This window comes from Neophocaena asiaeorientalis, unplaced genomic scaffold (genome assembly GCF_003031525.2).
Source record: "Neophocaena asiaeorientalis asiaeorientalis breed wild unplaced genomic scaffold, Neophocaena_asiaeorientalis_V1.1 scaffold43, whole genome shotgun sequence".
Classification (NCBI taxonomy): domain Eukaryota; kingdom Metazoa; phylum Chordata; class Mammalia; order Artiodactyla; family Phocoenidae; genus Neophocaena; species Neophocaena asiaeorientalis.
This window is the reverse complement of record NW_020173674.1, coordinates 7,526,625-7,542,513: the sequence shown is the minus strand read 5'-3', so window position 1 is coordinate 7,542,513 and position 15,889 is coordinate 7,526,625. Positions and strand designations below refer to the sequence as shown.

The following is a 15,889-nucleotide window of genomic DNA, read 5'->3' as shown; positions in this document are numbered from 1 at the left end:
ACGACACAAAAATCAAAGCCACCTGGAGAGAGAGAGAGTGTCCTGTTAGCGCGGGATTGAGCAGACAAGAGGGATATCCAAACCCCCCCACCCCACCCCATCCCGTTACCCCTCGAGCCTGGCAGAGACCAGGAAGACGGGGGTATGAAGAGCCTGGACCTAGAGGGAATCTCCCACCAAAGGGGGCTGTGGAAAGGCATCTGTCCAGGTCCAATCCTCCCAACAGCCTCCAACTGGGTAACAGGCACCCTGCCCACCCGGATTCTACAAGGAAACTGAGATTCAGGAGGACAAAGTTAGAGAGACAGCAGGTTGGAGGAAACAGAATCTAGGGAAACACTAGAGCAAGGATGGGGGCCTGGATCCTTCCACAGGGAGGACTGGGAGGCCAGGCCAGCACTCTTGGACAGCAAAGACCAAAGAGGGCAGCCAAGACCCATGGGCGGGAGCCCCAGCTCTCTGAGAGGTCGACACACCTCATTCGAAACTATTCTACAGATCCCCTTTCTCTGGACAGGCCCTCTCTGAGGTGACCCAAAAGCTGAATTTTGAAAAGGGAAAACAGAAGCCTGACAGCCAAGACTGAGAGCAAGATTGTCTGGGATTTTTTTTCAGGGGTGCCTTGGTCCCTTGAGAGAGCCTGGTCAGCCCTGATTTGGGGCCCCCCCAGCCTTAGGGGGAGAGACTTTGGCCCACTGGACCAGTACCCCAGTCCCCAGAAGGCATCAGCCAAGGAACACCCTCCCCCAGAGAGGCTGGCAGCACATGCCCCACAGCTGAGCTGAGACCCCAGGGCTCCCTGAGATGACTAGCCCCACCGAACCGCAGCCCTCGCCTCCCCCATCCCTGCACCCGTGGTGTCTGGCCAAGAGGCTGGGGAAGGAACAGCCCTGCAGCACCACCTCACCCTTGGAAACCATCCCCACTGCTGAGGCCATGAGATGTGGGCCCTGGGGGTAGAAAGCCAGGACCAGGATGCAAGACAGGGAAAAGCGCTCCAGGAGTCTCTGGGGCAAGGCTGAGGGCCAGGATGCCTGGGTTCCAAAAAGAAAGGCAGCAAAAAGGCCAGAAGGGCAGGGCCGGGGGCCAAGGGCCGGGATCCTGTGGAAGATTTGGGTAGATGGTTCATGTTGCCCCCTTCTTGTCTCGCGCAGCACTCATCTCTCCCCAGTGCTGGGTCTGAGGCCAGTCGGGGGAGGGGGCCACAGCTGACAAGGGCTGCCTCAGGACAAAACAGCTCTTGGGAAGACACAGGCTTTATCCACAAAACCGGAGGGGACCCAAGCATTTGGACCAAATCTTATTCCTTGCTCCGAACGCCCCCCAACTCTTTTTTCTTTCCCCCAAAACTACCAGCATCTTCCAAATCCCCTAAATCCAGGACCCAGACCCAGGGCCCTAACCCCTCATCCAACTCTTCCAGGCCCAGGAGCCGAGGGACCTGTGAACCTGCCTCCTGTCCCCGCTGCCGCCTGTACCCCTGCTCTGGGGGAGTGGCATCTCGGCCTCGAAGACCCTTCCACTGCCCAGCTCCCAGCCAGCCTCATTAGCATAATGCACTCTCCCTCTGTCGCCACGGCAACCAGCTGCTCAGCTCCCTCAGGAGTGACGGCACCAGCCATCTTGGGGAAGGGGAGGCCGGTTCCCTGCCCCGTCTACCTGAGGCTCAGCCCACCCTGGCCCGAGGGTGCTCTCCCTAAAGCCTGCCTCACCCCGTGGCCTGAAATCTCTGCTCTCCCCATGCCCCAGCCCCGCTCCTTACACCCCTCCCCACCTCTACCTGTGGCATCAGTCCCTCCTCCAGCCACTGGAGAAGAGGCTGGTAGTGACAGATGGCATTACCAAGGGTCCTCTCCTAGGGCACTTTATCTGGTTGCTTCTGGGTCTTCTCTCCCTGCTACAAAAAGCTAGGGGGAAGGGGGTGGGGCTACCAGGATCCCCAAAAGGAGATGCTCGGCAGGGGCCTGGGGAGCTGGATGGCTGGGTCCCTGGGAGAAAGCTAGGCCTGAGGCACAGTGTCGAAGGACCAGACAAGAGGGTGAAGGCACGGAGAACTCAGAGATCTGAAGAGGGACCTGCAGAGTCCAGAGCCTAATGCCCCCAAGGAGTCCCCCAGCCCACCCCCCGTGAAGCCACCACCTACCAGACCCACCTCCCCTCTCTCAGTCTTGCCCCCTCACTCTCCTGACAAAACCCCAGGGAGGACCAACATCGAAAGAAGGAAGAGGGTTACAGGGGACAAGACTGTGAGACACACAAGCAGCCAGGACACAGAGACACACAGATGCTTCACATCCCTGGGTGTATATATACACACACACACACACACACACACACAGCCTCAGACACACACCCCTGCACAGCCACTGACCTGCAAGCACACGAAGGGCCACATCCAGACCAGCAGGCCACCATGGCGCCCCCAAGAGGTGGCTAAGTGGTCTCATTCCCCACTCGTCCCCCAAGCCCAGCTTCCCAGTCTTGTCCCTCTATTCTACTATTCTACTTGTTTGGAGAAGAACTGTTTCCTTTTTCCTCCCCTTCAGCTCCAGGCCACTGTTCCTCCCCACAGCAGCCTTCCGGTTTCTTCTCTTGGGCTGGCCTTTTCCCCCTCCCCATTTCTCCCCTTTCTGCCCCTCCCTCCACTGTGTCCTTCCTCTTCCCCCCTCTACCTACCCCCTCTCCTTCCTCTTGTCTGTCTGCCCCCTGCTCCCTCCCCCCAGCCCCTTTCCTCCACCCTTTTCCCCTCTCTTTCTCCTCCATCTCTCCCTTTGTTCCAGAGGAGACATGACATCAAGAGCAAGTAGAAGTCCCATCAGCACTAAATCTTATCTCCAGCCCTCAGAAGGCTGCGTCCACACAGACACGCAGACTCTCTCTCACACACACACAGAGGTAAACACTGACACACGGAGTGGCAGACACAGACAGGACAGATGCAGACACAGATGCAGACGCTCCTACAGAGGCACACGGAGATGTGGGCCACGCCACAGAAGACACGATGCTGGAGGGGCGCACACCTCCACACACACTCAGACACATGTACACAGGCATACGTGTACAGACGTGCACAAAGACACCCAGACACAACAGAGCAGCAGAGCTACGTGAACAGTGTGCATACAGATTCACACACACACACACACACACACACACGTGCCTGCCCAGAGGGATCGGGAGACCTGAGGGCACCCAAGGAGAAGGGACATTAGAGAGACAGACAAGCCAAACCATGGACACCACCAGGGAAAGTGGATTCCAGCCCCTTCTTTCCTTCCCCAGACTCCTGCATCCAGGGCAGGGCCAGGCCTGGGAGCTCCCAGCCTGGGGCTGCGCACATGCTTCCCACACCTGCTACTCCAAGAAGAAAGTGTGGGGCAGGTTTGGTGACTGGTGTCCTATCTCCCTCCCAGCCCGCTGCAATGACCTCCCTGTGTGGGCCACATGAGCTCCCCTGCAGCCCAGGTGTCAAGCCTGGACCATTCAACCCAGTCTTCCCTCCCTGACGTGGTCCACTTCGAAGAAGGAAAAGAAACAGGGAAAAGCACGGTGAGTGAGAGAAGGTTCAGACAGGAACACAGAGAGAGCCTGGGGAAGGACAGAAACAAAGAGAGAGGTCCAGAGACAGAACCCTGGAGAAAAAGAGAGGCAAAGACAAAAACCAGAAAGAGAGAGAAGGCAAATGAAGCAGAAGACAGGGAAAGAATGGACAGAGAGACTCCGAAGCGAGGCACGTTCCCCGCCCTTCCCCGGGCCTGGGCTGAAGGAAGAAGCAGACCACCCCTACCTACCTAGGCCAGCCCGTGGGACAGGGGACAGGGGACTACAAGTGTGTCAAAGAGGAGAAGCTGCCACCCAGCCCACATCCCCTGACCCGGGGACCCGACAACCCCGCCTCTGCCTGCGCTCTTCAGACCCTGGAGCAGATTCTACCCAAGCACCAGCCCCGGCCACACCCCAACCCTTGGCAGCGTGGCCTTTCTAAGCTTCCTCAGCTGCGCTGGGCAAAAACACATCTCCTCAATCATTTCTGGACACTTCTGAATGCTCCAGCCCCATCCCTCCAGCTCCACCCCCAGTCTGGTCTCCTCCCAGGAAAGAAGAAAGGCCGGTGGGCAGATGTGCTGAAGACAGGCAATGGAGGGACGGCCTCTACCAGGCAGTTCTCCCCAGCAAACCGGAAAGAGGGACCAGGTGAGAGGCGGGCCGAGGCAGCCAAGAGGACACCCAGACATCCTTCCCTGGGGGCCCCACACATGGGCAGGGGAGGGAACCACCAGGCCCCCCGGCGATTGATCTGCCACCCCAGCGACCGAGAGGTATCACTCACCTTCCATGGGGTGCTCCTCTACAGGCCGGCGAGGTTCAGGAAGGGGGATGCAGAAAGAGAGAAAAAAAGGAGGACAGTTAGCGAGGGTACCAAGGACAGGGCTCCAAAGGGAGTGATGGAAGGTGGGTCCAAGCCCCCCCAGGCCCGGACACAAGTCACCCAATCAGGAAGGCCCTGCGGGGATGAGACAGAGACCAAGCTGTTCCCCGAATCAGAGCCTCACACACAGGGTCACACAGTCCAAGGGGACATGAGCCTCGAGTTACACTTCAGGAAACTGAGGCCCAGGACAGGGAGCTAACCGCTCAAGGTCACATGGGAAATCAGAGGCAGAGCCAGGAGCAGCAGTCAGGCGTCCAGACTCCCCCAGCACGCTCCCCCCACCCCCGCGCTCCATCGCGTCTCAGAGACAGATGGGGACACGCTCACGCCGGGCTCACCCTCAGTGACACACTGACACACATAGGCACTTAATGATGCAGAGACATGCATAATCTCTCACACGACTCACACCTGAGGCCTGTGCACACTCAGGCCCAAGCACTCCCCACCGCCACCCTGTCGGGGGAGAAAAGTCAACGTACTCAGAAAACAGAGTTTCTGCCTCAGAGTGCCGTGTGACTCCCATCCCAGTCGCCCAGTCTCTCTGAGCCCCCAGTACCTCCTCTGCAAAAATGAGACGGATGGACTAGAGCTCCTCTGAGGACCCTTCTGGCTCTGGTTCTGTGATTCTGGGATAAACGCCTTCTCAACAGCTGGGTGTGGCAAAAGGTCCCCAGGCCGGACGGGCCACTTCAGGGGGCCAGACTGGGCCCATCCCTCTGTCGTGCCACAGCCTTTGGGCAGTCAGCCCTCACCTCTCAGGGGCCTGCCTGGGCCTGTCCCTGGGGCTCACCAAAGAGATCAAGAAAGAAGGAAGGAAGGAAGGTAGGAGAGAGGCAGTTCCTTCAACGGAGCTCAAGCAGGCTGGGCTCCGGCCCGCTCCCTAAGAGCGCCAAGAAGGCCCCTCTGAAAGCATTTCTGACCTGCCACCTACCGGGAGCCTTTAGAGGAGGCAACAGGGGGAAAAGGAACAGCACGACCTACAAACAAACAGACCCATCGGGCAAACACACACGCACGCGAGCACACGTATGTGGACCCGGGATACACACGTGTACACGCAAACAGCTGTTCAGGACACACTCATGCCCGTGTGCACACACCATCTCCTACCTCCAGCCTCACTTTGTGTTCTCTTCTCATCCGCTCTTAGGGGGTGAGCTAAACTCCAGAAACACACACTGTCATTTGTCACACCTTATAGCACACCCACAATACACACACACAGGCTGAATGCAGAATCAATACGCACGCTGTGACCTAACACATAATGTGAGATGCACACACCACACCACCCCACACTCCCTCCAGGGACTAGAGACACACCCCCCAGGAGGAACACAGCCCCCTTTTGCTATCTACCCATCTATCGGTCTCCTGTTTTCTAAACCTACACACACAAGCCTTTACATATCCACGTGTGTTACAAACACACTTCTGTACAACACAGAGCTTCTTTTACCTGACAGCTGCATCCCCCAAAGGCCATGTATACAATGATTTCCTTAAATAAACTGAATCACGTGACATTTATGGTGGGGAGGGGAGCTGGCTAGGAAGGGACCCTCAGGAAAACCCTTGGACTCTCGAGGGCAGCCTGTGTCCGGATCTCTTCGTCGCAGTGTGCTGGGGCCCTGGCCGGTCAGCACACTCACCTCTCCAGCTCCTGCACAAACAAGGAGGCACATCACCCGACATGGCGGGGATTCCAAACCCTATTCCCACCTGCCACAAATGTGGGTCGTGCTATGCTCAGGAAGGTCAGACGACCAAGTACAGCCTGCTGCCTGCATGAGTCTCCCCTCTCCTGGCTTCGCAGAGGGTCCCCTGGGGACTCACTGGCCTCTCTTTCTCGGCTGCCCTTCGCTTTCTGCTGATTCATCTGTGCCCCTCACCTGCCATCATGGGCCCCTCCAGGATCAGCCCCAGGCCCTCCACACTCCTCTCTCTTCTCCCTCACTCCTCCATGAGAGTGCACTTTCGCGGCTAAGGGACCCTCAAACCTGTATTTTCATCCCTGGCCTCTTCCCTGGGGGCCAGTCCTGCACTCCCAGCCGTGCGCTCTGCAATCACTCAGCTCCTGACACCCAGTCCACCACTAAAGCCGCATCTGACATCTCCACCCGCTGCAACAAAGCTCCCATTTCCCTGCCTTCAGCAAAGGTACTGCTTTCAACCAGCGCTTCCTGAACACCCAGCATGTGCCCCACACTCTGCCAGGCTCCAGATAGGCCAAGAGTTAGCCACGTGCCAGACACCGTACAGACCCTCAATGTGCGTTGTCCGCATCAGCTTCCCAGCAGCCCTCACAAGCTTGGTGTGTTACCTACCTCCTTTGTAAAGAAAAGGACACTTGCCCAGGAGCACAAAATCACCTCTGCCTTTGTCCACTGCGCTCCTAGGTCATCAGAGCCCCCATGCTCACCCCTGACCCCCGGTTTCCTTCATTAGCCTCCTGCTGTTTGGTCCCTCGGCCCATGCCCAGCCTCGCTCTTGGGCACACGTACCAGGCACACCTGACAAGTACTGCCATGATCAATGCACATGCACATACACGGTCAGAACTTTTCAGTAGCCTGGGTACAAACCTCTCTTCTGTGCTCCTGATCTGCCTTCAGAGAAGCTTGACCTGAGTGTCTCATGGGCTGAATGTCCTCATGTCCAAGATGGACCTCAAAAGCCTCGCCCCCGCAAGCCCGTTCCTCCTGCCTGCACTCCCGGATCAGGTCAGACACCCAGAAATCAGCCTTGCTCTTTTTTTTTCCACACCAATCACCAGGTCCTATCAGTTCCAACTTGTAAAACTCTAAAAGCTCGACTCGACTCCTAGAAACACTTTTCATCCCTCCATCACCATCAGCAAAGCCCCAAGGCCAAACCCTCATCAGATCCTCTCCTCGGAACGTTAATAAGCCTCTTAAAGGATCTCCCCCTACAGCCAGTCTTCTTATCCTGCAAGTCACAGTCCAAGCACCACCAAAGTGGTCCAACTGAGTCACGACCCTGCTTAGAACTCTTCAAGGCTTCCCAGGGCCTACAGGATCAAGTCCAATCTTCTCAGGAAAGTCCATTTGGGTTTGACCATGCCTCCCTCCAACCTCCTTTCCTGCGACAGTCCGGGCTTCAGCCACACCCAATTTCTCCCCCTTTCCCTAATATGTCGCGTCTCTGCACATACCATTCCCTCCGCTTGAAACACCCTTCCCCATCCTCATTCCTCTCACCCTCAGCTGCCTGAGAAAGTCGACTCCTGCTCTCAGACCAAGTCAGTATACATTGGTCTATGTTCTGAACAGACCTCCTAGCCATCCTTCTTTTGTGCCAGTTCTCGATATGTAGCTCGGGTTGTTATTTCACTTATCGCATCTCTATTGCGATTGTGTTTCCACGTCTGCTTCCTGGCTGGACTGTGAGATCTCCAAGAGGAAGGACAACGTCTCATTCATCTCTCTATATCCAGCTGCTTACACAGTTCCTGGCTCAGAAAAAGGCATGCCTGTGTTTGTTGAATGAATAAAAAATAAGAAGTGAACACTTCTCACTTACCCAGCACTTCAAATGTGCCTGGCTTTTTCCATGCCTCGTTTCCGTGCTACCTCATCAACAGATACTACTATTACTCCCTTGTAAAGACGGGGAAATCAAGGCTCAGAAAGTGGAAGAAACTTACCCAAGGTCACACTGCTGGTGAGGGACAGAGTCAAAATCTGAACCAAATCTGTCTGGCTTTAAAAGTTTCGATGGGCTGCATTCTTGGCCTGAAGTTCAGGACTTCTAGAAGCTGGCTTTAATCTACAGTTCTGATTTTATTTCCCATAAAGCATAACCATCGTGGTCTGATACACTCGACTCATACCCTCTGGACTCCTCATTTAGAACATTTTCCTGGCGGGGAAACCCTGGTCTTTCCTTTACCTCCACAAATCTCACTCAGTCATCCTTCAAGATCTAGCCAATTCCCACCTCCTCCTTGAAGCCTTCTCTGACCACGAGGGTTAATAATCATCGTAGCATTTATTGATCACGTAGAATAGTGCCTGGCACATTGTAAAGGATTTCCATGTATTAACTCACTTAGTCTTACAACAACACATGACCTCCATTTCACAGAGTAGGACACTGAAGAACAATGCATCAGCAAACTGTCCAAGTTCACACAGCTAGCAAGTAGCAAAGCCGGGACTAAACCCGTCAGCCCGTGCTCTTAACCATTCTGCCACAGGAGGCTTTCCTTGGGAGCATCTGTCTCATCTCTGGGACCTTACAGCAGTCGCTCTCTGCACAGCTCTCTCTCGAGCTGTCCATCCCATTCTGCCTAGAGCCGTTTCCAACAGCAGAAACTGTCAGGACCACAGGTATTAGATGTTAGAGCTGACAGAGTGATTCCACATATGTGACTTCATTTACTCAACTTTCATACACACAGGTCTTGAGTGCCTCCCCCGAGGGCATAAATGGCATTGCCTTGGCTAACATGAACTGGGGATTCCAGCAGATTCATTATCAAGGACAGGGATGAAGACCAGAACCAAAGAAAAGAAACAGTACTGAGCAGCCCAAACTGACACGATAACAGTTATGCGTTAAAAACTGTTATTTTCTCATAGGAGAGCCTCTCAGACCCAACCCAGAATCCACTCCTTCTTAGCGACATACAATTCTAACATGCTGGGAATGCTGATTTCCAAGTTCACAAATAGAGAGAGAGAGAGAGGGATATGGATTGTTACCTGACAACTCCTCCTCAGGGCAGAGGTGGAAAAACTAGAAAAAGCTAACATAAGAACTCAAAAGTCAGGCATCATTTCAGGCAGGGACAAACCTCAACAAAGGAACCCCTGTGTGACAGTCCGGTGCAATACCTGAGGGGAATAGAGACATCCTGAGTCATCCAGAAAAGGTTAAATCACATTCCAAATATGCTTAGGGAGGCAGAAAGGTGTGCAACACATTTTTAAAAGATTTCCATCTGAAATGTTGTAAACGCTGGTGAGCGGTGTATTTTAATGGGATAATGCCCCACTTTCCAGGGTGAGTTCCTCCCCGCGCTCCCAGCGGGCTCCGGAAGCCTGTGAGTTTCCTGATCGATTTCCACTGCCCTCTCTCACTGCTGGGAGGACAAATACAGGAACACCCTCATCACATAGTGGCTGAAAGGAGAAGCTGTGGCCCAAGGAATCTGGGGTGGTTGCTGGTTTCTAATGAAACGCTGTCCCTAGGCACCTCCAGTAAGCCAAATGCAGGTCATCCACGGACACAGCTGACTGACTGACTCTCCTTTTCGGAGGCAGCATGGAGAAGGTGGGGGGCCCCGGAGTCAGGTCAGTTCAGATCCTAGCTCTTACATCTCACGGGGTGGTCATGCCTTCAAGGCACCCAGCAAATGCCCACTAGCTGTGAGGCCCCGCTCTCTCCTCCCTTGACTGTGTGATCCAATTTACTCTTTGTTCTAACTGCTCCTTCCCTGAGTCTGCGGACACTCCTCTCCCTCTTCCTCCCAAATGAGCCCCCCTGAAGTCTCTTCACCTTCTCCTTGGCCACTTCATCTGATCCCAAAGCTTCAAATACTCTCTCCACATACGTGGCTCCCAGGTCTCTACCTGCAGCCCCACCTTCAACTCAAAGCTCTGGTCTCACACTTCCAACTGTCTGGATGCCTCTGTCCAGGAACACCAAGACAGGTGCATGATCTGTGGCTCAAACCTGGTCCCCCTCCCAACTTCTCCCTCCCCGCAACTCCCACCGCCATCCTTCCGAGCAAGCAAACCTGAAACCTCATCACCTCTGCCCCTCCCCGTGGGAAAGGCAGAGTCCTGCAGCTTCGGTCTCAGCAACAGCTCTCAGCCACTGTTGCTGCTACTGCCACCACTGCCGCCACCACCCTTCCTTGCCAGTCCCCAAGACAGCCGAGGGTCAGAGCCCCAATATCGCTTTCCTGAACCATCTCCCACTGATCCCTCCACCGCATGACTCTGCCCTCCATATTCCATTCTACCCTTCACTCCCAGCTTCCAAAACACAGTTCTTCTTATTCACGTGCCTGCTCAAAATTCTTTTGTGGCTCCATTTACCAATACTCTATACACAGCATCCAATGTTAAATGTTAGGTGAATGATTTAAGTCAAAATTCCAAGATCTGGGGAATTCCCTGGTGGTCCACTGGTTATAACTCCGTGCTTTCACTACCAGGGGCCCAGGTTCGATCCCGGTTGAGGAACTAACATCCCACAAGCCTCACGGCACGCCCCCAAAAGAGAAAAACTCCAAGACCTGGCCTCATCCTGCTTCTCCTGCTATAGATTCCACTGTTTTCCCTGTACTCCTTGGTGCCCCTCTAAGGACATGATGTACATTTCCCCCTTCCACGCCTTTGTCCTCACTAGTTCCATTGCTTAGCGTGACCTCCCCACACCGAGTTTACTGATCAACGTTCAAGGCCAATCTTAAATAGTATGCCTTTTATTATTAATCCCCTGACTTGTAAATTCACCCCTTCTTCAAAACCCCAAGAGTACTCTGTTATAATAACAACTACCATTCACACCACTAATTATGTACCAGACACTCATTTCATTCCCAAAACAAACCTGTGAGATAAGCATGCTTATCCCCATTTTACAGGTCAGGAAAAATTAGTCTGAAGGTTAGTACTCATCTGACTCACAGGCTGAGTGAGTAGAGAAATCAGATTCAAACCCAGATCCGAGTCTCAGAAGACTACGCTTTAATCACTAAGCTACACTGCCTCACTGCATCTCTTTGCATCTCACTGCATATGCCATGCTGTTCTTTTGTTATTATTTATTGAGCACTTTCTACGTGCTGGGCACTATTCTAAGCACCGTATGTGAATTAGCCAATTTAATTTCCATAACAACTCTGTAACGTAGGTACTATTACTGTCCCCATTTTACAGATAAAGGAAACCAGGGCAGAGCCGGCTTAAGTCCAAGGTCACTGCCCAGACAGCCAGACTACAGCATCTGTGCTCTTAACCACACCCTGGACTGCTTTTTTATCTGCTTCCCCAATTAATCAGGCAACTCCCTGAGCAGTGTCTTCTTCATGTCTGACTCACCTTCAGCCCCCAACACAAGGCTTATCACCAAAGAGGACTTGACAACAATCTGTTGAATTAAACTGCCAACAAACCTACAAAATACGAGACCCATGCGTCTATCTCCCTGCCACACACGCATTACCACTGGTTTCATTTCTCCCCCAAGCGAGGTATGCACCTGACATTCCATCGTATACATATACATCCCCATTCCACTCGAGGTATCCCACACACACCTGCATACTCTTCTTCCTTGATCACTTTTCAGCCCTTTCCCCCCACACGAGTGACATGAGGCGGAGTTCACACCTAAACCAATGCAAAATCCCAGTCTACTTGATCTCCACTTCGGCAGACAATCAGCAGCAGTATACACACTCAGTGACTCATACTTAGCTCTGTCTTCAATCACCTGTGGCCAGAGCCCCAGAGAAAAGAAACAGATTTCCTAGCATGGAGGCTCTCAGTCAGCGGTCCCAGGAAGGCATTGGCAGGGCAGGGGGCGGGGAGTGTGGTCCAAAGGATCCACAAATCCATATGTACATCGAATATCTGAAGGCAGACTGGCATGTCTTGCATGTAAAGCTAAAACTATCTTTCCTAATGTATACTTGATTAACCACAATGGCAAATATAACATCAAAGCCACCTAAAAGCTTTCCTGTCAAAAAAAAAAAAAAAAAAAAAAAAATCCCCAATCTCAGAAGAAGTTGCGAACCACTCAAAGCAGATAATAATGAAGTAAATGTAACTTCCAGGGAAGCTTGAAGACTCTGGCCCTCATCTGGAGCCAGACCTATTCCCCTTAAAAATCTTCCAACCCTAACCCCAACACCCAAGGGTGGAAGCTCATTCCTGTCCTCCCTGGCTGGATGGGAATGTACTAGAAGAAGTGTAATGAGCACAGAATATTACAAAAGCTGCCCAGGAAATAAGGAACAAATATAAGGGGAGGGAATGAGGTCATGGGTGGGGAGGAGAATCAGTAGAGCTGTCACTGTGCCTGTCATCGCCAGATGTAATCAGTGTTTATCAGTGTTTATAACCACCATGGCCACCTACAACATATATCTGAAAATACACACATACATCGTTTCATATACACATACAGCCCTACCCCAAGCCTTTATTCTATCAAATACTTGTTAATATCTCTTCAGTCATTCCACAGATCTTTATCAAACACCCATGAAGTGCCAGATGAATATCCCTCCCTTTTTATCATAGACAAAGCACAACTCCTTCCACAGATGTCACACACACACACACACACACACACAGTGGGTCAGATACGCAACTGCCTCTCACAGCTCCAACACAGCTGCCACAAACATACAACTGATACACATCCATCACATATACACATGATACAACCATCCCTGTCACGCACAGGGACCCAAACACATCTCAGACACACAACCACACAATGCGCGTTCAGAAGCGCACATCTTGTATGGCTTACTGGGAGCCTCTGGCCGATGAATCCTTTCAGGGAATTAATACAAAGGCTCTGGTTGACCAGGGGGCCTCTGGCTGCATTTTTCATACACCCAGGCCAATTCTGCCACAGTGAGACCATGGACCAGTAGCCTCTCTGTAGCTCAAATTTCCCTCCCATCAAGTTAGAAGGGTGGTTCATCCTATTTTCTTAGGAAGGCTTGGAGGGGAGGGGTCATAGGGACCAGAGAATCAAGTTAAAGGTCATGAAAGATTCCTCATAAAGTCCAGGTGTCTTACTGAGATCTCACATGAAAATGCATGCACGTGGATACCTACACAAGCACCCACACCCTTACACTTGTGTCCTACTCACTCTACTAGGCACAGCACTTCTATTTGCAAACACTACTTTTCAAACAGACCATTCACACGTAACATACACACTGCCAGACTCACGCACCACCGCGTGCAAGCAAACATGCACAGACACACGATTTCACAGTTTAGGGAGCACCTGCACTCCTTGGAGAAAAGGTGAGAAGGTGTCAGATTCACTTAATACACACAGTTCCTCAAGATACATCACCCAACCTTGTACAAACAACTCCCAAGAGCCATCCAAAACCTTCCTTATATATTCCTCTACCACAACTGCAGATACATAATCAAAATACACACTTCCCAAGCCCAGAGCCACACCTGCAGATGTGGCTCCTCCCATGGCTGTAGGCAGGTCCCAGCCAGTAGGACACCATCCCCAAAGCAGTCCCAGGGCCGTGCTGGTCTGTGGGCACACTCACTCCTCAAAGACCCTACCTCTTGAGGGCAGACACACACGCAACTGCTAAGTACTCCAGCTTCTAGAGGTGCTGGGGGAGCGGAACGCTCGTCTGTCTCCACACATCTGCTAGAAAACGGCTGCCACAGACCAGGAGATGCACGCGCCCCGTCCCCAAACTGATGGGGAACCTCTCCCTGACTCCCCAGCCAGACCAAAGTACAACAGGGGCCTCGAAATCCCTCCTCCCCCACCCCCTCTAAAACCACAGCCCACGCCAGGCCTGGCGCCACCCTCGCCTTGTCCCCTCACTTCGCCCACTGCAGGCTCTTGCAGCCCGGGAGCCTGCAGAACCTCTCCCTCCCTTGACCTCCTTTTGAAGTCCCAATGCCACACCCAATTCCATATTCCAGAGTCCTCACCACTCCTCTCCAGCCCTCCAGTCACCCTTCCAAACCCCACGCTCGCGAGGCCTCCACTTCCAGTTTCTCACCCGGGAGAGACGACCAGCCATTTTTTTTGTCCGTCAACAAAACCAGCAACTCTAATCACGAGCCTGAGAGGCCTCGGCCACCCTGTCCCTCGGGCTTCCTTCACTCTCAAAACACTCGGTTCCCGCCCTCCTGGCGCGTGCGGTCACCCTGGCGAACCCCACTCGCCCTCACCCGCCCTCGCACGCGCCGCCCTGCCCTTCTCGCCGCGCCAACCGCCCTCCGTCCGGGTCCCTCATCCTCTGGTACAGTGCCGGCCTCTCAGACAGTACTTCCGCCCACGCGCTAACCCTCAGACTGCGGCCCCGCCCTCCTGGGCCGACCACGCGCCCGCCTCCTAGGCCCCGCCCGCGCCGACCCCACCCAGGGCCCACGCAGGCCCCGCCCCCCCTCGTGCTGACCCTCTCCACAGCCCTACACAGCTCCGAGCGGTACAAGCCCCACACACCGTCTTCAGGACTCCTTCACAGGACTCCCACCGTCCCCGCCCACAAGGCCCCACCCACTGCATCACATAGGCCCCGCCCACAGAGAGCACATCCACCAGCCCTCACGGGCGCCTCACAATCAGTCACCCACCCGATCCACACGCCCGCAAGGGCCGGCCCTCATCCTCTCGCTAGCTGGACCTGACTACACAGTCCTACCCACAGGTCGTCACAGGACCTTCCCTAGGGGACTGGGAGAGGGGCACTGGATGGGCTCACGAGGCCGCGCCCACACGGGCCGCGCCCACACGGGACCCGCAGGCCGGCCACGCCCACGCCAAACCTCAGCACCCCGCAGCTCCTGCAGCTCACCGGCTGACCGTGCGCGCCCTCTCATTGGGACAGGCGTCCTCACACGCCCCTCCCAACTCGCGCGCAGGTACACACTCTCACCCGCCCCCATGCCTGAGCCCGCGGGCCGCAGGCGCCCCTACAGGCCCAGACAACTCTCCCTACCCTCACTCCGCGCCCAGGCACACAGCGGGGGCTCCCCCCAGACTCACCTTCGCTGCAGAACTTGCCGCCGAAGCCCGTGTGGCTGCAGTCGCAGCCCACCTCGCCGGGAGCCAGCACGGTGCAGAGGCCGCCGTTGGCACAGGGGTTGCGCGCTGGCGCGCACAGCGGGTCGGCTGCGGCGCCGCGCAGGCCCTGGCTGCCCAGCAGCGCGGGGGGCCGCTCGCCCAGCTTCAGGTTGGCCAGGAGGCCGCTGAAGGGCGGCTCGTACTTGACAGTGCTGAGCGTAAGCGCCGAGAGTCGCACGTCGGGTGGGATGCCTCCCACGAACAGGTCGCTGGCCACCTGCATCTCGCGCCGCTTCGAGCGCACCTCGGCGGCGCGGGCCTCGCCGTCCACCGCCAGGGTTGTGCGGCGCGCGTCGCGGGTCAGCAGCACCATGTGCCAGCGGTCGTCGGCCACCAGCGTGTCCAGCTGCAGCGTGGCGGGCTCAGCGCACGAGAGCGTGAAGCGCAACCGCAGGCGCCCTTCCACCAGCAGCAGCTCCAGGAAGTCGCAGTCGCCGCCGTCGTCCAGGTAGAGCAGCAGCGCGCGAGTAGCGTTGGTGCGCAGGCTGAAGCTGAGCTCGCCGCTGCTCGCCGCTCCGGCCCAGCGCGCATAGCGCGCCCACTGCCCCGGGCCGCCGCCGAACTCCAGGCCGCTCGCACCCGCCGCCAGCGTCAGCAGCATTAGCAGCGGCAGCG

At 55.0% G+C, this 15,889-nt stretch overlaps 1 protein-coding gene across 2 annotated transcripts in view; it reads right to left on the bottom strand.

Annotated features, from left to right (window-relative positions):
* NRXN2 (neurexin 2) overlaps positions 1-15,881 on the bottom strand; it is a 98,014-nt gene extending 82,133 nt beyond the window's left edge. For both annotated transcript variants that reach the window (XM_024749166.1, XM_024749165.1), the window contains exons 1-2: positions 15,197-15,881; positions 4,334-4,351 (exon numbers count right to left, since the gene is read on the bottom strand). In XM_024749166.1, coding sequence (XP_024604934.1) covers positions 4,334-4,351; positions 15,197-15,875 — 697 coding nt within the window. In that variant the 5' untranslated portion in view covers positions 15,876-15,881. The remainder of the gene's footprint in view (positions 1-4,333; positions 4,352-15,196) is intronic.
* Positions 15,882-15,889: the final 8 nt, after the last annotated feature.